This window comes from Ooceraea biroi, chromosome 3 (assembly GCF_003672135.1).
Source record: "Ooceraea biroi isolate clonal line C1 chromosome 3, Obir_v5.4, whole genome shotgun sequence".
Classification (NCBI taxonomy): domain Eukaryota; kingdom Metazoa; phylum Arthropoda; class Insecta; order Hymenoptera; family Formicidae; genus Ooceraea; species Ooceraea biroi.
Window position 1 is genome coordinate 17,950,401 of NC_039508.1, and position 26,701 is coordinate 17,977,101.

General features: G+C 41.9%; 1 protein-coding gene across 2 annotated transcripts in view; it reads left to right on the plus strand.

The window, feature by feature from the left end:
* Positions 1-26,686, plus strand: part of LOC105280674 (synaptotagmin-5) — a 34,011-nt gene extending 7,325 nt beyond the window's left edge. Inside the window, exons 2-11 of one of the 2 annotated variants that reach the window (XM_026968376.1) lie at positions 3,525-3,860; positions 11,245-11,474; positions 19,829-19,883; positions 20,414-20,642; positions 20,812-21,048; positions 21,531-21,629; positions 21,766-22,039; positions 22,145-22,378; positions 22,734-22,901; positions 23,724-26,686. In XM_026968376.1, coding sequence (XP_026824177.1) covers positions 3,584-3,860; positions 11,245-11,474; positions 19,829-19,883; positions 20,414-20,642; positions 20,812-21,048; positions 21,531-21,629; positions 21,766-22,039; positions 22,145-22,378; positions 22,734-22,901; positions 23,724-23,897 — 1,977 coding nt within the window. In that variant the 5' untranslated portion in view covers positions 3,525-3,583 and the 3' untranslated portion in view covers positions 23,898-26,686. The remainder of the gene's footprint in view (positions 1-3,524; positions 3,861-11,244; positions 11,475-19,828; positions 19,884-20,413; positions 20,643-20,811; positions 21,049-21,530; positions 21,630-21,765; positions 22,040-22,144; positions 22,379-22,733; positions 22,902-23,723) is intronic. The other variant, XM_011341380.3, reaches the window with a different exon arrangement.
* Positions 26,687-26,701: the final 15 nt, after the last annotated feature.

Here is a 26,701-nt window from a genome sequence, read left to right on the forward strand (position 1 = left end):
TAATGCAAAAAAGGCCATCAATCGCCAGTAATCGACGAAAAGTCATTGTTTTGCACGACAATGCTCAGCCACATGTTGTAACAACCGTTCAACAAGCACTGAACTCGAATGGGAGGTTCTCCCGTGCCCAGTCTATTCTCCAGACCTGGCTCCAACAAATTATCACTTGTTTCGATCGATGCAACACGCCCTTGAAGACACACACTTCTCTAATTTCCAAGATGTGCAAAAATGAGTCAATGATTGGATCGCTTCAAAAGACAAGAACTTCTACCGACACGCGGAATTCAACTTTTGCCAGAAAAATGGGAAAAAGTCATAGAAAGTGATGGAAAATATTTTGATTAATATATTCATTCATTTTGTCATTGAAATAAATGCGTTTTTTTAAGCAGAAGAAAAAAGCCGGAAATTAAGTTCGGTACCTAATACGGTCATTTTTAAGTCTTTAGTTGGCGGCGACGTGGTTCTACGTCATTTCAAAATCTATAGCTCGTTGCCGCTGATGTAGTTCAACAATATCTTTTTTCATATTTAGGCAACGTCCAACTAAGGCTCGGCCGTCGGCTGCGCGTTAATCCTCCGTTAATTTCTGCCGCGATCCACGATCCGAAATTAATCCACGTGAGGTAAGGATAATACAACGGGCGTATTACTGTGTTTTCGCGTTTACGTCAATAAATACTTTGTTTAACGACCCAGCCGGCCGTGTACTTGACCATGGTGCAACCCCGTGACCCGAGGGGCTTAGCCGGCGTACGTTTACTCAACGCAAATAAGAAACGGGAGTTCTTTGTACGTCGTGTCACACGTGATTCCCCTTAGGAACGGTCTTTCTCTTACGGGAGCTCATATATATCTTTCAGGTTGAAAAATCGGAATAAATCGGGAATAAACGACAATAGAAACTTTCGTGGGAACCGCTGTCATGCGAATTCGATGTCTTCGGCAATCGAGGCGAATAGCATACATTATTCTTTTGAACGCGAGAACGATTGACTCGGATATCGATCTTGCCATGGGCTTTCTCGCGAGTTTCCTTGTGGACAGGAATTTGCACAATAAAGTATCAAGTTTGCCACGCAACTCTCACTCGATGTATTTCAAGTGTCGTGATAACAGCAGACTTCATAATTTTATAGGTCCCGAGTCTTTTCTTCGTTCTTGGATGTCTCACGTCGACGCTGTATCATGCATTTCTTATGTATTAAGTGCAAAAGTTTTTAGTCTTTTTTTTAGCGCTCTGATATTATTATTTTAACTTCAAATAAATCTTCGCTTTTTTACGTTTCTAAAGTTGCATTTGAAAATTTGTAAAATGGGTCAGGTGTCATGACTTCACGATACACATACTTTCGAAAAACAATTGTGAACTCGAAGAGCAATGAAAAGCTATACATGCTTTTCGTGTTCAGCAAACCATTTTGGACATGAGCCGGGAAGTTTTCCCGCACGTAGCATGTTCACTCAATCGACTTGGCGCTCTCGGATTACCACTTTTATTCCAATACAGTACTTTTTAACTGGATAGAACTTCCGAGATGTGGCTAACATACGAAACAACTCTTTTCGCAAAAGAATTCGAAATTTACCTGAAAGAAAATTATAAAAATAAAAAAATATTTTTATGACTGAATTGTATTGCATGTATTGTGCACCTAAAGCGAAAAACGTGCAAGAAATGACTAAAACTTTTGCATACACTTAATTTAAGATTAAACACAATTTAATCAAAATTTTTGTAAAGACTCAGATACAAAATCTGCGTTTTCAGAATAAAATCTAGATAAAAATTAACGCAGTGTCGTATCTTGATTCTGAATTAAAAATATCTGTTTTAAAATATCGCTTGTATGTTACACAATGTAAATTACGTAAACCTCGATTAAAATTCCTTGAATCGAGCAGTGTCGGGAATTATTTTTAAAGAAACGCGAAAAGAGCTATTTCTAATCCCATAAAAATAGACGAAGCTGGTTTATGATTTGCTACGTGGCTAAATGGGCGAGATAGGCGCGAAACTCCTGTAAACAAGGGGACGGAGCTGGCTGGTTGGCTGGCAGGCGAGAACGGGTACAACAAAGTTGCGGCTCAAGCCAGGGTAATTCATTACCCAAGCGCGTTAATTGCAACGGAGTTGCGATACGCTTAATAAACGGAGGGCATGATGGTGCAATTGCAACGTGACCTTCGTGGTTCAAAACAGTCGCGCATTTCCGTTTCCGTTACCATTAGTGTTACCGGATATCAACCCTGATAACGCCATCACTCTTAATAAGAGTTTGATTGGCGATGTAGCATCGCCGGGATCGATCTTTCCCCGAGTATTTCCGTCTTCCCGCCGGAAAACGGTTTTCGCTTTTTCGACTCGCAATTAGCGCAAGGCTCCCCGAGCCGCTGACGGATATCGATTTTACCCGCGGCTCATGGCAACGCGCGATTATCAGTAATTCCTAATTACCAGCGTGGCCGCAGATCAGCCAGCATCTGCGGTTTGCTCCAATAAACGTTAGCTTTCTCATTCAGCTCTGCCTTCATTTAGCAGTACCCGCGTACGTTGTGCCGGTAATGTTAATTTGCGCGAGCAGTAAATTAACGAATCTAATCACTTTGCACGAATTCGTGCAAAGCGAGTCGCGCGCCGTAACTAATACGTTATTACGTTATCCTGTTTACCGGGAGAGATGCAATTTGTCGCGCGGCAACACAAAAGTGCCGCCGCGCGAAAAGAATCTGTTTTTAATAGGAAAATTCTCTCACTCGTCTACTCAAACGCAGTTTCCTTTCAGTTTCTCGCTCGTATTATTTCTTATGCACGTCTCGTACAATACTCGCGCAATATATCTTTATAGCATACGGATATATCATAGATTTGCGAAATATTGCGCGGTAGATCTTGCGCGAATTACTGTTGCGATGTGATGATTAAATATCCCGGAAGGAGGTCAAGTCGATCCTGTATTGTGCACGTGTCCAGTTATCTAGACTAAACTAGCAATGAAAAGGAATACCTTGTAGTACAAAAATCCACGTGACATCTGAAAGTTCTCTAGGAAACATTTGGGATTGGAAAGGTCCGTCAGACACCTGCGCCACGTCATTTAGATGCTCGTTCTTCTGGTCTTCATACATTATGCTACAACATCACCCCAACAATCAATTATCTGACCAATAAAAAGACAGGGCGAATAAGAAAGCTCACAACGCGGTCAACGATGCCAATCGAATGTGTCGAATGGTCTTCTTACGTAATATTAGGTGTAAGCAAACGTTTTATTTTTATCTTTTATTTTTTGCACAGTTTTCGTTCTCGGTGCAGAATATATGAAATACAATTCAGTCATCAAATATTTGATGAATTAAGTTTATCGTTAAATCACGACACGTGACGTTTTACAAACTTCGACGTCAACTCTTCAAAAAGCGAGAATTTAAAGTTCAAATAATAACACCAAAACTATGAAGAGAAAAAAAGGCTAAAACACTTGTAAAATATTTACATTCAATTATCATCTCATTTCCAGATCAGATAGCGAGTATTCCATCGGGGGCCAATTAAAGGTACGAGGCGAGGGAAGGCGCGATGGTGTCGTCGGCAATATTCGGCGCGGCTGCTGGCACGGGACTGGCCTTGTTAGTAGCCATGACGATCGTGATATATCGATATTATTCCGTGAAGCGAAAGGGCAAGTGGAACTGGAGCGACTTGGATCGCTGGCCAGACCCTCCCGCTATCAAGAGCAATGACGATGGCCATCATCCCCATCACCACCACTGCCACGCGGCACCCCCGGTGTCGCACGTGCTCGACTGCTGGAGGAAGCCGCAGAAGAGCTACTACGCCGTGCAAACCGGAGTGAGTACGATCATCAATCGCAATTAATTAGTCACGTGATGGCTGGCAACGTGATGGCCATCTATCACAGATTCCCTTCTGCTTTCTTCTATTTTTTTTTCTCTTTTACATTGCGATGTAGAGAACTTTGAGTTTCTTTCTTGGGCAGAGGAAGTGGATCAAATTCACCCTTCAAGAGTCATGTGAGATAATTAAAAAATTATAAAATCTGGAAATCTGGGAAATTAATGGGAATACTGTGCTCTGTGTACCAGTGGCTGGCTATTGCATTGATGCATCATGAAAATAGATACCGGCTGTGCTCGCAAACATTTTGCTTTCGCGCTTGCCAACAATGTCTGCTATGTCGCCGGTATATTTTCAAGTCGCACGTTGGTAATTTAACCGACATGGAACGTTGAAACGCGGAAGAGTCGGTAAAGCGTTCCTGCTGGTCGAGGGCTGGTAAGGTGCTGCAGAGTTCTGCTGCTCTTGATCCTTTGATCGCGACAGGATAACGGTTTCGTCGTGTCGCCTGCCTCACGTCGGCAAAATAATTTACACATGTCCGAAGGTCACTGCAATTGTTGCAAATGTTTAATACCGATATTGCAGCGCATTGTTTAAAATAAAATAATTAGGAATGAATTGAATTGCGACAACAATACATATTGTCGTTTATTTCTATCGCGTGATAATAATGACAGACTTCCATCATTACGGTCGAATATCGTTTCATAAACTCAGGCGCATTAATAATTAGTGTCTCGTAATGGTGAGACAGTTTTTCAGATTGAATACGTTATAATAATTTTATAATAATAATAACAAGTTTTACAATGATAGAGTTTGAAGCGTGAATATAAATATAAATTGCTGTTACGAAGTTTATTTCGTGTTACTGCATGCTATTAACAGGGGGGTAAACATTGTGCGCGTTTGATTTATTTTTAAATTATAAATTACAACAACGCACCACTTGATGATCATCAGCATAAAATTAACAGTTTAATTATGTTTTCGTAACTTCACGTCCCGACGAGTTGAATGTGCAGCATGTGGGAGAAAATTACATAGGGCTTGGGGCTTATTAATCAAATGAACTTTAGTGATCGTACGTATATTCGTTGAAGAAGACTTAATATACTTTCCAGAAACACGGAGCTTTATTTTAAGCTTCTTTGTGGTATTCGTGTTCACTGAATATACATTGCAAGGGGTAATCTTCTTACGTATGAGGAAACAACTACGACGTAAACAAATTGATCTAGTGCCGAAGATTAATTCGATCATGACCTACATTTTCTGGCCCACTTTTTGAGATTCGAACTGCGGTGAAAACAGAAAGTCAGGAAGAGATAAAGGAAAAAAAGAGGCAATGATCAAATCGGACATAATTATTCATTACTTATATTTGCGCGAAGCATAATCGCCAAGCAAACCGAGCGATCGAGTCGCTGCGAATGCGAGCTACTATATGTTATAAACGGGATTAACAAGCTCGTTATCTCGTTTATCATATCTCCTCGTGCCTCACATATGACTAGGCGAGGTGCCTTCTGTTCCGAGTAATAACGTAGAAGCTAGAATTTCGATCGATACAGCGCCTATAATCGCGACAGGTATCGCGTTCTCAGAGATACGGGCTGCGAGCCTGCGACACGGCGCGCGATTATTGCTGAATAGATGGATTTCGCTAATACGAGAGGGCATTTCACATTTATTTCATTTTATCTCGATCTACCACCGACCTCACTCTCACCATTAATACTCTCTGCCTATCTAGCGCGTTATTTATAATTGATCGTTGCCGACCGCTGAACGAGCGATGCATAATTAAAGACTCGGAAATTGGGAAAAAGCGCGATAACCGGTCAAGACTGGTCTCCTTGATTGCTATTTCATAATACATCTCAGCCGTATTCATTATGCAATATGCACAAACGATGCAAACGACATATTTTTCGCATGAACAAGATGAACTTGATTCTTGCAACTTTAAGTGCAATCGCAATTAAATTTGTAATTAGTAATTAGTAAATTAATAAATTTGTCCGGTGCTGAATAAAGATCTTATCTATTTCCCCGAAGATTTCTAAGAGAATAATAAGCGCGAGACAAGAGGAAATCAAGTCTACTATGATTCTCCTGATTTTTAAAACACTTTATGGTATCGTCGCGCTGTAATTTACGCGGCGAAACGGCGAGGCGCATAAGACACTCGCGCGGCTAACTTTTCGTTGAGATCAATTTGCAAAATTGTGAACTCCCATTTTATGCAAAGTGCATTGATGGCACACCGTAATTAGGTTAATGTACTGTATTCTCCGACGTTATACTGGCGAGACGGGAGATGGCTTAGCTCCTCCGAGGCTTAGACACTCTTAAAATTCAATATTACCGTCACTCGACGCGGACAATCTCATATCGTTAACGGCGCTAATCTCGAGCGGATTCTAAAATGTCGATTAAATCGGAATCGCAGTTACATCAGCACTTACATAGGCACCTAATATCGTGTAGCATCTAATATCGTATAGGGCAATATTTCATAAATTAAATGCTATACTCTTAAAAACCAACGAAATTAGTTCCTTTATATTTAGGAAGACATACTGTACTTTCAGCATCACTCGTTAAATACGTGTAGAATGACAAACGGTTTTCGGCAACATAATCTCGTGAACATTTTTAGGTTGCATGCTTCACAGGGCAAACGATGCAATTAATTCGTTTTTACAATTAATTAATAAGTTCCTACTATACTTTTTGCATGTAAAGAGACTCGATATATCTTTACATATTAATTTTTCTGACACGCGCCACGATTTTATTCCTAGATTTTAAACTTTTTCTGAAGTATACAATATTAGGTGCCATTTTTTCAGGATCGCGATTTTTCCATTTTTCAGTTTTTCGATCATAACTACAATACAGTATAATATATCAGTACCACAGCTGTATATATAGTTCCTTAACTAAATTTCGAAGAGAATGCAAGTTATACGACATCAAAATATTAATTTCTCTCTGCTTTACAAGTATTTACAATTACATATACGATATTAGATGCCTTTACTCTACAGTCACATCAGCTTTTCTATAAGCTAGCAAGCATTGTTGAATTCGAAGAGGAAAACCAGAAACGCTCCTTCTTTCTTTCACCGCGTGGATCAATGGGGAAAATGAAGCAGATTCGTTGGGTGACTGGTGTCATTGCAATTCGCATAAGATATAGTCCAAGAAAAGCGGCCCGTCTACAATCAATAAAGTGGCTCGCGTGCGTTATAGCACTGCCGCGTGATCGCGGAGGGGTTGAAAAATACATTGGCGAGCTACTACGGGCGGAATAGTACGTTGTTAAAATTTTATTTAGCGGCGCGCGTTCAACAGCGTGGATCCATAATGTAGACCGTCCTCGTATTGCTCCGTATAACGGATATTCCATGTTATGTAATGCAAGTAGAACGGTATGGCGCACTTTCGAGCCCGTACGAGGAGTCGTATCTTTTATAGATCAGATTAAAAGGTGTTTATTTTAATCCCACTCCGAGTTCAGAGTTCAGCTTTCGTTTGTCCGCTTAACGTCTAAACACGAATGGAATTATTATTATTTAACGTAAAGCGTAGCGAATCGTTTTGAATAGCCACGTTCCGTTTCCGTTTTCCTCTTTCTTTTTTTCCCTTTTTTCTCTTTAAAGTAAACTTTACTCGAACAAAGATTTTAGTTTAATGGCAAAGATGTTTACCGTTGAGACGCGCGGAGATTTCAAGTCCTCGAGCAAGTCTGGAATTAAGCGACAACGTCCGCGATATTCTCTGCTTGCATTAAATTTTCTTCTGTTTGCCGTTAAATGCTCGACTGTTTGCCGCGATTGATCGTCCCGCGATGACTCGGGAAGAAAGTATCGCGCCGCGAGTCACCCTCAATTTTACAAGGGATACAAAGTCCCTTACAAAACAGCGCTCGGTTATATTACAGCTGCCGGAGAAATATGAAATACACGATCGAGCGGCTGAAATGTTTCAGTTGTACCATGACGAATGAGATTTCTCTCCCTCTCTCTCTCTCTCTCAAAAATTATCGCGCGTGATTTCGCATCGTCGCGCAAATCCACCCCCCGAACGAGCGACAATCAATGCGTTCCCTCGAATACCGCTAATTATTTAATTTGCATTAACACAGAGCGTCGCGCGCGCGCGTGCAACTTTCAAAACGAGCCCCGCTGCGAGACGACGGCAGAACCAATTCTCCGCCCCGAAATCGTTCTCGCCCCTGAAGTATAACCTGTTGCGGCGCACGCACCACTTTCCATCCCTTTCTCGTGCTCGTGCTCGACACACATCTCCTCTTCTGCCGCTCCCTAGTCACCTCTTTCTCCTACCTTCTCCCTCGCTTTCTCTCGCTCTCTCGCTCTCCCTGCACCCCTTGGCGGCGTAACTAACCACCCACCACCTTTAGCCACCAGCTACGCTCAGCGACGAATCGCCGTTTTCTGGTGGTGCACGAGCCCTGGCTCTGGTCGGGCGCGTACGAAGTCAGTCGGGCTGGCCCAGTATCGGCGGCAGGACACCCGGTGACACGCGTCTCTCTCTCCGCCGCGTAATCGGAATCGCGATAATCGCGACGCGCACACGCGAAGGGCTGCCGCGAAGTAGCTCTACGTACGTCGCATTTCCCGTGCATGCCCTGCGTACGTACGTAAGTGCGGGGTGGGATGGAATGGTGAGATTAATCGTGGAACTGGCCGACAATCCGCTCGCTAATAATTCACGCGACCGCGAGCCAACACTGCGACACCCCCGGCAGGGGGTAAGAACGAGAGTGCGATTAATTATCGTATCGGCGGCGCCGTAAGGCCGTGCACTCGCGTAGCACCCTCGGAACGACCGAATCGGGTCAGCGCGGCGTAACCGAGCAGTCGTAATAGCCCTCGCGACTCTTCCGACACTCGCCCTTCACTTCCAGTGGAGAAACAAAAAAGAAAGGAGAGGTGTAGAGATACAGCGGGGTAGAATAGACGCCGATGACGCAGGGTTAATTGGATCAGGCCACGCGTAGGGTAATGAGCCGCGGTCGTGCCCAACCACGAAACCGTAATAAAATCGGGGAAGTTCCTCCGCTGCTCGGTCGTGCGTGCATGATTAAGGGAGAGTGGCGGCCGCGAGAAGCGGAATTTCGTTGCGTCGAACTTGCGGGATAAACTCGTGGAAAGTAGGACGTGGCAGTCGTCCTCTCGGCGAGAAGGAAAGAAGGGCCGCGAGTCCTTCAGGGGCTTAGAAAACCCGTGGCGGATCACAGTAACGTAATTTCAGCGAGAACTTGAGCGAGACACGTCAATCGGAATAAATATCGATTTTAGCTGTGATGTTGGGATCAGTCTCGCCCACTCCCTCCCCTGTCACGGTGTCTATTGAAACGCGATCTGGCGTGTTGCTTCTCGATTGAACGTCTTACGCCATATAATGATCCTCGTGCTATATAATGACACGCGTATTGTCGAAAAAATCGAAATTGCGCGAGGATGGCGTTTCGCTCATGTTGACACGTATATAACTCATGATATAGCGCTCGGGGATGATGAAAAATTGAATTCCGGGTATTTGCTCCGGCAGCTTAGAGATGATGTAATGCTTTCCGCATGCAGACATTTTATAAACTCGTTTAAATTAAATCACGTGCTAGATTATATATTTTAGCGTAATGATTAAAAATTTGTATCATATAACATGTTCAATTATGAATTGCCGAAGAGCTGTTTGTCGTCGAACGTAAATTTTTACAACGATGCTCGATATATATTGTACTCGAGAATTATCTTCACTACTTGCGCCGGTGTACCGTGTTTTAGGAATTTAATATTGATGCTCACTTGATATTGAAGCAGCGATAATTTTTGCATTAAGCGACTAAAGCAATTTCGGTAAATTAAATTTTTCAACGTTTCCGAGTTACATATAGTGTATGTGTGTATATGTCTGTATATATATGTGTGTGTGGGTGTGTGCATCATTTAATTTTATCAGCTTAACTATTTACTTACTATTTAATAATTGACGTCAATTTGATCGCGAATTGTACGCGGTTTTAATGCCACGCACACACGCGTTAGTATTAATTATTTGCGTTTCCGAGTTTCATTAGCCAAATGGATTATCGTAAATAACTTGATATTTCTCTCACGAATTTGATATGTGATCCAAAAATCACGACGAGTCTAGCTTTTACAATATCGGATTTCGCGTCACTTCGATTTCACAGGCGAGAAGAATATACGAATTATGCAATGTATCTCGATTAGTGACGATAGTGTCGCCGGGATTATATCGAAATTGCTCCAAGTCAAGCAACGCGGTAATTAATCGGCCGCGAACGGACGGGAATATCGTAACATGACTAATTGATGTAGCGAAAGCGAATTATACGCGTCCCCCGGCAAACGCGTCTTTACTTTCAAATGGTGCATGATTAATATCACAGGCATGTGATATTTTATTTGATTTACTTTATTGACAGTTACGTTCGTGAATAATAATGAACGATAAACGGGCTACTAATGGAAAATTGTTGGAAATTGTCATCTATACCGAAATGAAATTCTTCAAATATTCATAGAAATTAAGAGAGAGAAAAAGAGAGAGAGTATCGCTACAAACAATTTGAATATTTTATTCGTTTATAGTCAACAGCTATTTCGTAAATTTAATACATTTCCAAGACTCGATACGTTTATTTAAGCTATTAATAAAAGTTTGTTACTAAAAATCTTGATATGAAACGAGCAGCGTTATAACGAAAGCTATTTACGATGACACGATCTTATACGTGATTGTCATCGTGAAAATTGACTGCTGCCGATTGTCAAATAAACGTCGATTCTATCGGCGGAACGTCAGAAAGATTCACCCACAATCGTTAATCGCGCGGGGGGGGGGGGCGGGAGCAGGGACCGAGCTCGGGATTACATCCCCTCGACGGACCGCGAACCATTTTCCAATTCTCGCTTCCAAATCTTCCTCCAAAAACGCGAGATTCCGCGTGACTCCCGAGCGAATCGCGCGATCAGCTTCGATTCGATTGATCAACTCGGAGAAGGCAATGGATCGCGACGATCTACGAATCGGACCTCCGGCGTGCTCATGACGAGTGAAAGTTTTCCAATTACAGAGTCGCAAGAGCCGGCCCAAGATCCGCGTTCCTCTCGTTAATTTTGCCACGGAGAGACCAAGATTCCCGCACGCACACGCGTACACGCTAGCTAAAAGCCACGCGCGCGTAGTCGCCGAGGGAACGATAACGCGCGTACGATAAACCGGAAGCTACCTCGGCTCGCGGGTCTCCGCGGACCGATCGAGGACTCGGTGCGGCCTTCGAACTTGAACGGTTGTTTTGCACGCGTTCGTCAAAGTGCCGGACAAATTGTCGGAGGTTCTGGGCGATGTCCTGGAGCTATGCGGCGGCGGCGGCGGCGGCAGCGGCGGTGCCGGCGACCGAGGCACATCCGCCGCCACGAAGATCGGCGCAGTGACGGGGGTGGCGATCATCCGGGGTAGATGGGCCCAGAGGGGCACGAGGTCGCCCCTCTCCTCCGTCGCCAATACCGATAGTGCCGATAGTACAACCTCGACCAGTTCGGAGGTACGGTGTCTATTTTAGAAATGTTAAATTTCAGAAATATCAGAAATATCGGAATAATTGCAGAGAATGTCAGATGCACGCGCGGTTGATTTTGTTTAAACAAGAAAGCTGAAAAACTTTGTCTTGTGTATTCTAAGTTTGCGAGGGAACTTTTGCGCGCTTTGTATTCTTGTTAGTTTTGCGCCTCGAATGTTACTTTACGTTTATGAAAATTTTATTGTTACTCTTATATTGTTATAACATTTATTAATTTTAACATTTTTTTATTGTTATAACGTTTTGGTATATATTATTAGAATAATATATGTCCGAATAGAGAAACTCTGCGAAATCGTTTTAAGCTTGGATTTTTCAAGAGAAGAGTTAATGGCTTGTATTCACTTCGAAAAATGTTAAATCAATATTAATATTATATATATTATATTATATAAATATTGATAATATACAAAATGCTCGACTTACCCAATTGGTTCTGACAAAAATCGATAACGTTATTCGCTTCAGCTGAACACTTCAGCTGATATTTCGTGGTGCGACAAGTTTCCGATTCCAAGTGACGCGAAAATCCTAGGGAAATGTCTGAATAGACAGCAACATGTTTTTTATCCGCGAAATCCTTGGGACATTTGTCTCGGTTAGAATGTAAACCTACAGTGGAAAATGTTCCGGATTATTCGCGAGAACTTTAGGTGCACGCGGAATGCTATGCAGCCTCAACACCTTCGGAAATCCGGATGCACTTGTTGCGCTGATCCTTGTAACGCGGACTCTTTTGTGTTACGTGCGTGCGAATTCGCTTTGTTTTCTTGCGTGCTGGTGACGTCGCACGTGCAAGTAATCCCACAGTGGATATAATCGTAATTGCTTCGCTATCTATCTCTATGATCAGTCCACTCCCGTGATGTGCAATTTCACAGTGATTCACGCGAGAACAAGGGTGTACGTAAACCTGGCGATATTTTATCTTAACATAGAAAATATTAGTTTATCATATATAGAAAATTAAAACTACAATTTTTTAGATGAAACAAAACGTACAAATAGTTGGAAATATAATATATTAGGCATGCAAATTCGATGCTTTTTTTAAAGAAATTGAATCTTTATTTACTTTCTTTTTTTGAGAGAGAATTTGTCAACTGCCGGATGAAAAGTATTAGAAAATGATTAGAAACGAATATTTCGAAGATTGACATGTTTATTATTTTTTTGTAACATATACTTAATTTCTTCAAAAAAGCATCGAATTAATTTGCACATTTAATATGTGTTAATTTCTTGTCTCTCTTATGGATCTATCTTGAACAGAGTTTTCAGTTTTCAGTTATTATTATGCTAAAATGTTTATCATTACATTAATAATAAATTAAAAATAAACTTAAAGCAGATTCTTCTTCTTTCCATTAATTTTTGTTAGAGTTATTTGTCAGCATTTTTTTATACAAATGAAGTATTATATAGGCAAGTCGAATTTTGAAGTAACAGGAGTCGACTTTTACTTTTACCCCCGACTCCGCGACATCTTCCTAGTAATACTCGCTAACGAGATATAGGATGTCACTCGACTGCGCCAGCGTAACGTTTAATTAAATGGAAACTGTTCGTTAGACAGTGTTACACGATAAGCAAAAGATAACTATACATCTTTCACGATAGGAAGAAAGAAATCAGGTCAAGAATAAAAAGAATTCTCGGGGGAAGCGTCAGCGTAAAAAAAACTGTTATCGGTCCCTACTTAACACAACTTGACACAACTTAGCGTAATACCAGTTCACCTCGTTGACGACATAATTTTCTAACGGTGACCAAGGTGATGGAAACTCGGCACGCGCAGCGCACGATCGCGTGCCCCAGCACAGTTAATTAAAATTCAGCAGTTTTCAGCAGGTGGATTTCGCGCCGAATGACATTCGCCATCAATGCCTTTCGAAGCGATTAATTGGCACTAGAACAGCTGACAGATACACGATCTCCCATGATTGAGATACCCTGACTGACGCGCGTCCAATCCCTGTAACTCTTGCGGCAACTCGCGAATCGCTGCGAGCCGCCAATCTAAGACACCTAGTTGAGTCTTGATCGAACATCTCTGTCGGGTCCAAGTTGCAGTTATCTTTCATTGAGAATTTCATTGCAAATATGGAACATTCCTTGATTAGATTTTTGATTATTCTTTTAATGAATCGCGTTCCAACGAGCTTAAGTAAGCTGTGCTTATTTTTGGAATTTTTAATAAGGATCTTATATCAAATTATTAGTGTTGTTATTTTTTTCACATTGCATCTCTTTGATTCTCAATCAGAATATTGAGAAGAAACTCGAACGTATCTGCGTGCCATAAAACTGAGATTCAGCCACGAGCTATCCGTCGCTGATTATTTCTCATTAAAAAAAAGAGATGACTTTCTGCAAACCAGTTGCAATATTATCTTTTTGTTTGAAGTCTTGGATAACGTCATCCCGCAGTCGCACGCGTTTTCCGAGAAATCTCGCGATGATCGAAATGCGAAATGCGAAACGAAGGAGAACTGTTGCGGCATTCGTAATTGCGGGTCGCAGTCTCAATGGGAGCCGATGCTTTCGATGCACCTAAATGGAAATACATTCACCGACGTAATCATGTAAATTGTGCATTATAGTTCCACCATAGACGTAGGGATGCAGCTAACGTTTCGCACACATCCGGAAAACAAAGTGCACGAATGAGTGTGTGTGTGTGCGCGCGTGTTTTACATTTACCGCCGAGGCACGAGGCAGGGTGGATGCGACGCTATTTCCCTCGAAGTACCATTTTCTTCGTAAAGGGATTATGAAAAGCCTCGTGCGATGGCTCACTCGCGACATTCTTGCTCGCATTAGCGCGCATTAAAGTTGTTTTCCGGAATAAACTAGCAATTCCTTCGTGTATTATTTCCCGCAGGCGCGACGCTTTTAACATCACTTCGTTTCGTAAGACGTATATTATCAGATGTATGCAAAAGTTTTTGTTCAGTTTTTGCATCTTTCCGCTTTTTAGGTGCATAATACATGCGATACAACTCAGTTATCAAAATATTTGTCCTCGTTTTTTACGACTTTTTGCTATCTCTCGGATAAATTTCGAATTCCTCTTCGCGAGAAAAGTTTTCTCAGTCACATCGCGAAAGTACTATCTAGTTAAAAAGTCTGCATCAATTGGAATAAGTGGTAATTCGAAGGCGCCAAGTTGGCTGAATACGTCGCGTGCGGGAAAACTTTTCAGCCTAAAGTGCAAAATGGTTTGCTGAATTCGAAAAGCATATATAGCTTTCGCTTGCTCACTATCGCGTTCACTATTGATTTGAGTGATTGAAAGTTACGTTTATCGTTAAATCAATCACATGACGTTTTACAAATTTCAAAGTCAACTTTTCAAAAACGTAAAAACCTGAGAATTTATTTGAAATTTTAATAATACTTAATAATACTTAATAATTTTGATGCTAACTCTTCAAAAACGTAAAAATCCGAGAATTTATTTGAAATTTTAATAATACTAGAGCGCTGAAAAAAAGACTAAACCTTTTGCATGCACCTAATACACTCATTTATTCATCAAGTCTGAAGGTCCGAAGAGAAAACCGTTCTGTATCTCGAGAGACTGGACAGTTGTTCATTAACTTGCTCGTTATCATTTCATGGAGATTCGCTTTAGTTTTGTTACACCCCCAGTCACCTTCTTCCTGCAGCTCGCGACTGTGTCGTAAAATCTGCTGGCAGTGTTTGTTATGCACGGTCGATAGCGCTTACATTTTCCAAGCGGACACGTTTTATCTGACCGCACATTTGGCCTCGCACGAGAATGGTGTTCTCGAGTTCTCGTCTTCAAAGTGTTCCGTTCGCGGTTTATGCGGTACGGCAGTCCGCACATGGAACATCCACATCATGTTCCATCCACTTCCGCTCGGCCCGCGAACATGATGGCCATCGAGCAGAATTTGCATGATAAAGCGGCTGTAATTTTTCCGCCGCGATGCGAAATTAAAGTTCCGCGCGGGCACCGCGTCGCAATAAAGGAAGTTTCGCGGGAAAAAAAGAGAATAAAAGAGGCCAAAGATTTCGTATCGCGCGTACATGAATCTTTAATATCGTCGCCTCACAAGTCCTCGCGCGGCCTCCAGTGCGCGCGCGCACGCTGGATGCGTGTTTTCAGGGATGTTCTGATCTTCGAAGAGGTACTATAGTTTAATTAAGTCAGCGGCGTTCACGCTTTTGAATCCCGGATACTTGATCGAGAATCGTCCGCCTTCTCTTTAAATTTTAATTGACTACTCGCGATTTCCGTCACTAGCAAAGGGAAAATTAGGTGATACGGATCCAAATCTTACTTTGAAACACGTCAGATTATCGCTCCTTTGGTGGAAGAACGTCACAACTAAAAAATAATAAGTTTTTCAGGAGAGCGGTTTGAAAATTTCTCCTTTTTGTTAAGTAAATTTTAAGATAACGAGTAAAACAAAATTGAAGCAGATTTTTTTTATTGAAAAATGTATTTTCTTCTTTGCAACACTCAAATGCAATAGAAATGATTGGAATCCCTCCTAAAAATAATTTTATATCCCTTTTTAGAATTTGAGTTACAACTGCTATCTGCCGGATTTTTATGATGTTCTTCCATATGAAAATATACAACAAATGGAGTATCTCTGCATTTATTAACACAAAATCGGGAATTTTTGAGTTGTGACGTTCTTCCACCAAAGAAGCGATATATATGTATAATACAATTTACCCGGAACTTTCTACTTTTCGCCCACGTTCTTCTAGTCGAATCAAGGATGAGGAACAATGAGAGACAAAGGAACACTTCAACAGAGCTGTTGATGGCTTTGCACAACGGAAGATTCGTTTAAGGGGAAATTAACTCGACAATCTAAAATAAAGATAGAAAGCACCGTTAGATGTCTAGTGCCGGTGGTATCGATTTCGCGCACTTCCATTTATCATTTACGAGCCTCCGGCAAGCAGGAGATGTTTGAGACGCGGGCCTAATTTGCCAGAGACATCAGATAGAGCCTGCGCGCGAGCGCAGGCGCGCTCGTATCGAAGCATTCATAAGACGTGCGTGAATTTAAATTTAAATTTCCGCCCTAAGTGTGTCACGTTCTCGGACGATGCCGGAAGCGAGACGAGACGTCCATAACGGAAACTACTCTATATCGCTGTCTCGCGAACTTGTGCGCGCTGGAAGTTGTTCGGTTCCACCCGGTGCTCGAGTTTTCGAGCTTTCGTGCCTCCGGAGTCTTGCTTCGGTGCGTGAACACGTGACACGCGTTTTCGCGTGTCGGCCGGCCGTAGATCATGATGAATTTTGCGATGGAGAGGGAGACAGTCCGCGACTAGGGCTGACGATTTTGATGTTTCGGCACGATGGGCGGAACCATGGATTCCGTTCGCGCGCTCCGCTCCAAGTATCGACCCGTGAAAGGCAGCTTCCAGCGACCTCACCCCGTAACGTGCCCACCTACTATCCTCTCGTCACGATGTCGAAACACGACGTTGGCATCTGGCGAGTCTCTCACCTCGCTCTCGCTTTCTGTCTCTCCCTTTCGTTCTCTTTTTTTCCCCTCCCCCGTCTCTCACGCCCGCATCATAATTCAAAGGTCCACCTTCATCAAGGGCGGGGGAGGAGGGAATATACATCGAAATTCCAGAAGAACCGTTCAATTATCCTCGTCATCTGAGAAACTTGCGTAAGGAGGCCGTGTCTGGTGAAAGACTTTCTGTAAATTTCTTCTAAAAGACTGGAGAGTTATTTGTAGTTGGTTGTCGCGTCGATTTTAGAAGCGTCTCCTCTATTGTCGTCGTTTTATTTTAACGACATGTAATTTTAAACGTCACAGAATATAACGGAAGCCCACGGACAACGCGTAGACAGATTGACGCAAGTTCCGGGAAGAAATGTGAAGTAAAAAAACGAGAATAGACAGAGGGACGTACGTAGTATGCGTACATGTATTTCTATACGCGCATTATAAATACACGCGCGCTCACGATACACTACGGAGATGGCATGACATTAAAGTGTACGATAAGGGGGTGCGAGTTAATTGAATGTGTACTTGTATCTTCACTCGTAGATTAACGCGCGCGTGCACCAACTAACGAACCCCCGCCCTGACATTTCCGGACAATCGTGCTGCGATCTTCTTTGCCGGCTCCGGATTTACACCGTGGGTGTGAGACAATTAAAGTCCGAACAAACGCGCTTGTGTAACAGCTTTGAAAAATTACCTCGTAATTTTGCATTCAACATTTTTTTTAATCGAACAAATAAAATGAAGAAAAAACATCTCGTTCCACCGATCGACGTGTTATCCGAAACGTGCGTTCGCGACGTGGTTAAGAGTCAACCCCCGATTTTCTCGCAAAACCCTCTAATTCGTTTTAATTCGTATCGTCGCAAGACAGCCTCGTTTTTTCGCGCAGGGGGAAGGCACCCATCGGAATTGCGGCTTCATCGCCAAAGCGCGACCTTTAATTAAAGCGTCCATCCCGCCGACAAGTACAGCGACACGATGATCGCACGAAGTTGCGGGTAAACCGTTAAAACGCCGCTGCTTCCGTTTTCATCCCTGTCGATGAAGAAAAAGCACGACATCATGTAACTTGCACGTGACACCAGGAAATATCGATGTAATTCCCTCCGACCGCGCGATCGACCTCGAAACTCGTGGAAATGGGAGAAATGCAGCAGGGATGGAACGAGGGAGCAATTAACGTCGCGTATGTATTCCCGACAATGCAGGGGAGGAAATACGATCGCCGCGAGGTGGATACGCGCGGGGCCGCGCGATGGGGTGTAAATTAATATGCAACCTGATCGGCGAGGCGCACGAAACGCGTTCCGAAAATAAATGCCAAAGCCCCGCGGGACACCCCGTGATTGGCCGCTGTGAAATATATCAAGCCCTCCCCCGTGCCATTCCCGTGTCGCATTAGTTGTTATCACGCGAGTGGAGATCCGAAAATAAATTGCGGCCGCACAAAGAGGAATTTTAATAAAAGAAGAGGGAGAAAGAGGAGGAGATAAAACGCGAATTCTCCATTAACCTGGGGGGGAGGGGAGGAATAGAATCTGGATTTTCCGTGGCGGTTGTTTCCCCCTGCTTTCCGATCGACAGATCGTACGTTTGAGTTAATTCGGCGCGGCACGGCTGCATTACGCAAATTCGCATTTGCCGTGCTCGTTTAAAGTCGAGCTGCTTTATGATATCCGCATTCTTTCGGATATTACGGCGTTGCAGCTGTACAGAAACGTCAGACGTTTCGAATATTTCAGTGCTGTAATTACATGCACAGAAAAAAAGTAAGTGTCAAATCGAAACTTATATACTCAAATTAACGCGTTCAGTGTTTCGTATATGCGCAACAATCTATAATCTTCTTAGAAGAATTTAATAATCTTGAATTTCAACTATAATATATTATAATTGCCATCAAGAATATAATTATAACATTATAATCTTTGATTTGAAAATATGTTATTTTCTGTCTAACATTGTTTCCTTTCCATTCGAGAAAATTATTCTTAAATAATAAGAATATATAGTTTTCCTGATTGAACTATGTAAAATCGCTTTATTCAAGCAAGTTTTCTTCGTTTAACGTAATATAATTTCATTTCGAGATTACTACATTGAAACTAAAGATATTTTTCAAAACAAGAATGTTCTTGTTTTCCGTGCGGAGACGCGTGCTGCGTGATGACTCTTGTGTTATCCCAGCTTGATGGACGCATCAAACGATAATCCCATCAAATGAAGACAGCCCGAAAACAATCCAATTTTCCATTTTCTCATTGAATTGCATCTTTCCCCCGCATTTTCCCCGCTACATTTTTTCATCAATTCCGACTTTCCTGTCACGTAAAAATTTCATTTTCAACATTGGATCTGTCATGTCGTACGCACAATTTGTCTGTACGATGGATGCGTATAGCATTTACAGCATAATAAATGCGATGGAACGACACTCCGATTAAAAGTAAAAATTATCGGGAATATTTGCACAGAGATATCGTTTTACGGTGCCGGAGATATTTTGCGCGACTAAATTCCAGCGGAATTTCCCATCCGAGAAGAACGTCAGAAATGTTTTTGTCGAAACATTCCCCAATGCGAAATTGGAGCGAGAGGTCAGGATGCGCATACATGTATACGTGTGCGCGCGCTGTCCTACACAGACAAGTGTACACATGTACTTAATTAAAAATCTATCCGACGCGGATATTTAACGCGCGCGCGAAACACGTTGCAATTGAATACGCTCTTGGCGAGGGCTTCGCGTCGAGGTCATTAAAGTGGGATTGTAATTGCCCCGATTTTCTGTTTCAGGAATTTAATGTCGCGAAGGAGCAGCACGCCGTGCAGCCGTCGACGACCGAATCGGGTAACCGCAGCTTCCTTTAATCGGCCCGTTACCGCAAAGATTACTTCAACTTACACGAGTAATTCGGTTCCCCTCTATTCGCACCTTCGGAGCACAACCAGCGGAAAATTATATCCAACTTTGCTCGCGGAAGCAATCGGAAGATTAAGATTGAAACCTCAATTGACTTTAATTGACGCTCGCGCAAGGGTGGCTCGTAGATGCGTTTTGTTCCACCTCAATGGATCGTGCGAGCAAGCGCACCCATAAAATCCCCATAGATTTTTCCAACGGTCTGCAAAGTAGCGTTTGGCATTATCGTCCATTTGGGGAGAACCCTCCCGTCACTCCTGACACTGGCGCGTCTCCACCCCATCGACGCCGTTCGCGTTCTCCCTTCCTTCTCATGCTGACGAAACTTGGTTAGCAAGAAATTTACGAGCCATCGTTGCGCCTAATTGAAAGACTCTTGAAAGCTAACTCCCGGCCGTTATTACCGCGATAATTTTTCATCCCGCTTAATTCCACGTAATTCGTTTTTCCATCCGAAGGCCTGCCCCATCAGAGCCGCAGTTACCCAGGCGGCGGCGGAAGTGGCGGTCGTACGTTGGCCAGGAACTCGTCCGTGAGCTCGCAGAGCTCGCTGGAAGGCGCCTCTTGCTCGTCCAGTCATCGCGGATCGTCGCCCCAAATCAGAGCCTTCGGTCCGGATGGACGACATCAAGCCCGACACGATCCTCTGCACGCCGCCTCTTCCTACCCACCCAGCAGAAATTCCAGGTCAATAACATGAAGATCGGTATTCCTATCTAGCGATTTTTCTGGAAAAGAAATCAGATTTATCGAATATCGGCGTGTACGAGTCGTTTGAGGTTTCGAAAGAGAAAATCGGCTCAAGATATATAGTAGCTTGATATGTTTGTCGTACAAGGTTGGATACTTCTTACAGGTCTCCCTCACCAGCTCGGGCGGCGTCGTTGGATGCACGTTGTGGAAGTCCCGCCAGCTACTCGGGCAGCTTGCACAGCGGTAATGCGTCACCCTCGCAGACTTCTTTGTCGTCCGCAGCAACAGGTATAAGTTCCACTTGCGGATGTTCGCCGATGAATGCCGTTCAAAGTACTTCCAGACAGACCGGTCGCTGCTTGTCGCCTCTTCTCATCCCACCGCCGCGTGCTTCCATAAGGTAATAATATTATTCTTATATCAATCAAGTAACAATGAGATCCTCATAAATGCGTCATAAAAATGTTGAAGTCTTCCGATGAAGATGATTGAGAGAGTAAATAAACTTCCGGGTATAAAAGGAGTTTACAAAGCTCAGAGGCAATCGTAATAAAAATGTTAAATATCTTCAAAGTTGAATAATTAAATTCTTGCGAGTATAATATTTTCCAATTCCTTTAATTGTTTTAATTTTAATTATAAATTGTTCTATTTTAAATTATAAATTCTCCGAGATTGGCTGTTAAAATTCCTCTATCCACTGCAATTACGTAATTAAAATAGGAAGATATTGTCTAAGGATCTCTGTCATCCGTTATCCGTTTAATTATTCAAATTACTTGTACAATATTATTTGAGTTATTTAAACATTTTTCGTATCTCCATCAGCGGAACCTACTCCGAGTGTACTTTGGAAATGACTTATTCCTTATTTCTTTGTAGTAGCGAAGGTGGCCTCATACCACCCGCTTCTCCGCTTGGTTCTTTACAGCCGGACCTTTATCAAAGACGAGACGGCCCTGTCTTCCTCAGCGCTCGCAGGTAGGTATATAATAAAACTTCGCTTATAAAACTTCCCTGATAAAAAGCGGACCTTAAATTACTTTCCCTCCGCTGCGCGAAAGACACTCGATTATTGGCAGAGCGTGCTAAAGCGCGTCAACCGTGATGCTCGCAGGACGGGGAAGCACATGGGCAGACTTCATCTGCGACTGAGGTACGACTTCGACAAGTCGGACCTGGACGTGCACCTGATCGAGGCGCACGATCTCGCCGGCACCGATCAGGGTGGCTTCAACGATCCCTACGTGAAGCTGAGCCTCAGCCCGGAGGTGGACAGCAGGAAGAGGCAGACGCAGATCCACCGAAACGACCCAAACCCGTTCTTCGATCAGCACTTTAAGTTTCCCGTTAGCTACGAGGAGCTGCAGGAGAAGACTCTTGTTTTGCAGGCAATTATAATTTGCGTTGATCGATGTTGTCACGTGACACATCGAACGAAATTGGTGTAGAAGTTGTCTTTATTAATTGACATGTCTAATGCTGCGTTCAATTAGGTGTTCGATTACGATCGCTTCTCGAGGAACGACGTGGTGGGCTCCGTGAAGATGGCGATGGACAAAGTTCAGTTGGTCTCCTCCACTTCCTCCGTGGAGGTCTGGAGCGAGATAGAGCGGGATCGCAAGCCACCGGAGGAGATCCAAGAGGTTCTGGTCTCGTTGTCTTACCTGCCGAGTGCTGAGAGGCTCACGGTACTCATGATGAAAGCCAGGAACCTATTTCCCCAGCAGGTAAATTGTATCACGTCGTGTCGAGTGAAAGCTAAAGACTTATCTCTTCCCTCTCAATCGCGTTTGCTGCAAAATTTAAAAGCGATATCTTAATCTTATTTATTTTTGATGAATTGAGAATAATATCTTGACAAGCAAGAGACAGGTAGATTTTATAGAATTTATATTAAATTTTTGCAATAAATATTCTCTGTGCGCGCGAGTCTTCATCTCTCTATCATGTTTCCCTTCAATGAATAGTAATCGGAATAAAGAAATATGCTCGACTTGGTTCAAAGTATAGCCAACGTTGTTTTTTAATTATTCAGCAACATCATCAAGCTCCCCGAGTAATATCTAATTAACATTGGTGCAGGATAAGGAGACGTTAGATTCATTCGCGAAAGTCAGTCTTCTTTGCGGAGAAAGGAGAGTAAAGAAAAAGAAAAAAACAGCCGTCAGGAGGGCAACGATGAATCCCGTTTGGAACGAAGCGATGTCATTTAATATACCTGCTTCGTCGCTAGCATCGTCAGCTATAGAGGTATGTAATTATTTATCAAATCAACTAACAATTAACTATTAATTGTTTCTATTTAACTAATTAACTAATAATGTTTCTGTAGCTATCAGTTTGATCATTGGCTACTAGATTTTTGCTATCAATATTCTTGTTCAACTCCGATATCCCATAAGTGTATGAAAAGAATCTTAGACACTTAAAACTCAAAGCTGTCGCCCTAATAAATTAGAAATATCAACATTCCCCGAAAGTTTCTAAAGATCGCCAATAAAATTATTAGATGTATGCAAAAGTTTTTAGTTTATTTGTTGCATCTTTTCGCTTTTTAGGTACATGATATATACGATACAATTATCAAAATATTTGCCCTCGTTTTTACGACTTTTTGCTATCTCTCGAATAAATTTCGAATTTCTTTGCGAAAAAAGTTTTCTCGTATCTCAGTCACATCTCGAAAGTGCTATCCAGTTAAAAAGTACTGCATCGATTGGAATAAATGGTAATCCAAAGGCATCAAGTTGAGTGAATACGCCGCATGCGAAAAAATTTTTCAAGTCCAAAATGATTTTCTGAATACAAAAAGCATATTTATAATAGCTTGTCATTGCTCATCGCGTTCACCATTGTTCTTCGAAGTTATGTTTAAATCATCGTAAATAACCGTTAAATCATGACGCACGATGTTTTACAAACTTTGACGTCAAGTCTTCAAAAACGTAAAGAAAGTGAGTGAAATTTATCTGAAATTCAGATAATAATAGCTGAAAAAAAGACTAAAAAACCTTTGCATACACCTAACAATCCAATGGAGCAAGAAAAAAATGTTTTACTCGTCTATGCAAGATATGCGTGCTGGACTCGAGCAGCGAGCTGATCGGCGGAAACGCCATCGTCGGGTCCTGCATCATCGGACCGGCCACCGGCGCAGACAGCGGTAACAATCAAGGACGGGAGCACTGGCTCCAGATGACGCAGTCACCTAGGAAGCAGATCGCGGAGTGGCATACGCTACATTAGCTCGATCGATCTTGACGACCGAGCCGCTTGAGCTATTCAAGTCTTCCTCCGCTACAAAGGAGAGATCCTGTTGACCAGGTGATCCTGTTGTAACGGAGATAATCGGAGGGCTAGCCACGTACGCGCGACATACGTAGCGATCTTACATGTGTAAGAGCATGTGCAAGAAACAATCTGTATTTTCCTCTCCCAAAAAAAGCAAGAAAAATGAAAAAATACTTCTCTTAGCGAACTACTGAGAAAGCTGTTTTGCTGCACTTTTATAGGTATATATATATATATATATATATATATATATATATCGATGGTCGTTCAAAAGATCCGTAACATATCCGGGATGTCGAATGTAAAAGTAAAAGGGGCGAGAGGAGAAGAGAGCACTGTAATCGTGAATATTCTTCGTATATCCGCGCACACACCTGCACGTCCACGTCTCCGTTCGTTGCACGAAACACTTAGCGCTATATTCACGCGACCCAACTGTACATTTCTTAATTTTTGGATACCTGAATACGATTTAGAGGCGTATTTTTAAAAGATTAAAGATACAAACCACGCGCATCCACCGTCGCAGCTCGCCGAGCATCGTGACGAGGAGAAACGCGCGATCCGAGGATGCCGCGAGAGCGGAGAGCACAGTCCTCGTTTAACAGATCAATAATTAAACGTACAAATACCAAATATATATATATAACATATATTTTAAGATAAGGTCGGCATTTCCGAGGGGAGATAATTAATTAACTAATTCCGAGTTGCCGCTGACCGAGTCCGTCGCCGGTCGGGGTGGAGCTATTTTCTCTCAGGTTTATTCCGTGTTTGTCTTATGATTATGCTTCTTCGAAAACAACAAAGAAAAAAAAAGGAGGAAAGAAATTGCGCATACGATACATGGAAAGCCTAAGTCTGTCATCGTGCGACTAAAAAAAAATACCTGGAATACCTTAAAGCGCGCTCGCTGTATAGCTCGCAAGCTGATCGAAGGCCTAAACAATATTCCCGCGGATGAGCATATTAATCGCGAGTACCCTGACTGTCGTTGTCGTCGTATTGTCAAGTGTGTGTAAACTCATAAACGCTAATTTTAAAAAAACGGAACACACGTATAAAGAAGTCGAGCAGAATGTGTCTTTTATTCGATTACCGTTCGAATTACGAATTACTTTACATCCGCGACTGCAAATCGAATTTGATCTTCGCGTTCGAGTTCATTTCTGTCATCGTAACTAAATTGCGGAACATTATACGTCTGATCTTTACACTGAATAAAATATTACAAAATTATTATAATTACGATGAAAAAACTTGTTACTACTTATATTGATAATTTATAATTTTCTCATCTGCAAAGCTTTGTTTCTTCTGTATCAAAATATCATGATAGATAATAATAATTCTGTACACACACATACACACATACACATTGTTGTGTTTAAGTGTCTGTGGTTTGTCAGCCGAAGTTGCATTATCGTGACCCTTGTTGGAAAGAGAAAATTCAATGTTAATGAGAGTTAAAAAAAATATATATATAAAATAAATATTATAATAATTAAGTGTATATATATATATATATATATATACACACGTATACATATATATGTATATACGTACTATATATGTGTATATGTATATATATAAAGGAAAAATCTGAAGATCTAGATGAAGAAACGCTTCACCAAACGGAAGCGTAGTCCGAATCGTACGCTTAACTTATATTTACGGTATTTCTATTCTATATATATACCACGAATGGTATAGTAGAGTTAGATGCATTTTATGCAGATTGCGACTGTAAAGATGGATGCCAGTAACTGGAAATATTCGCTTCGTTCAATAAATTTTCGAAACTTTTCTCCGCCAGAAATCAGAATTATTACAACAAATAAATAATAATAAAATCTAGGATTTTTAAAGTAGATGATGAATCGCAATATATTATTACTTATTCTACAAATCCTACGAAATAATTTAGGAATATAAATATCTTGCATTTGCATTATTTCTGGAATATAAGAAGAAGCTATAATCTCTCTCTCTCTCTCTCTCTTTCTCTACGAGCGCTTTATGGATAAAAAAGATTAAATATTAAAGAAAATTGCGAAGCGGCTGAATTAAAGTGCCGACTTTAAGATCAACTTAAACAAGATGACTAGAATAATTAAATGTAATATCTTCAACCTTAATTCTGTGTGTTCGCACGTGTAGCGATGCTCTTGATTGAAGCAAAATTTCTTTCCTCAAACGCTCAACAAATCTTTCAACCGAATAATAAATTATCTATCTATCTATCGGCTTCCGCTTTTCCAGTCGCACTGTATTAATACATTAATATAAAGATACACTTGACAAATGTTCTTATATGTTTACCGTCGTACAATCATCCTGGGTGTCTGCTGAAAGATGTACTTTCGATATTACTATACTCTACCGTGTCGGCGAAGAGAGAAGCTCTTTATAAAGTATATATACTTACACAAGTTCTCGTTACATAAGAAGCTCAATTTTTCGAAGCTTACGTCAAATTATATTTATACAATGAGAAAAATTTTAAAAAACCTCGACTTGTTTGATGTGTACGCTGACAACTCGATTGTTCGCCGATTGAAGAGTGCAAGCGGTGTCCGCGACATCGATCGTTTCGAGCAGAGAGCCAGCACGAGTTGTTATATTTTTTATGTAAATGAGAGAACTCGTTATGGTTCCTCGATCAATAGATACCACCTATTGATGGACCTGAATTTGCCTTGCATTATAACGATATACCAAGAGAAGCCTCACGTATAATACCTTAATTAACAAACGAT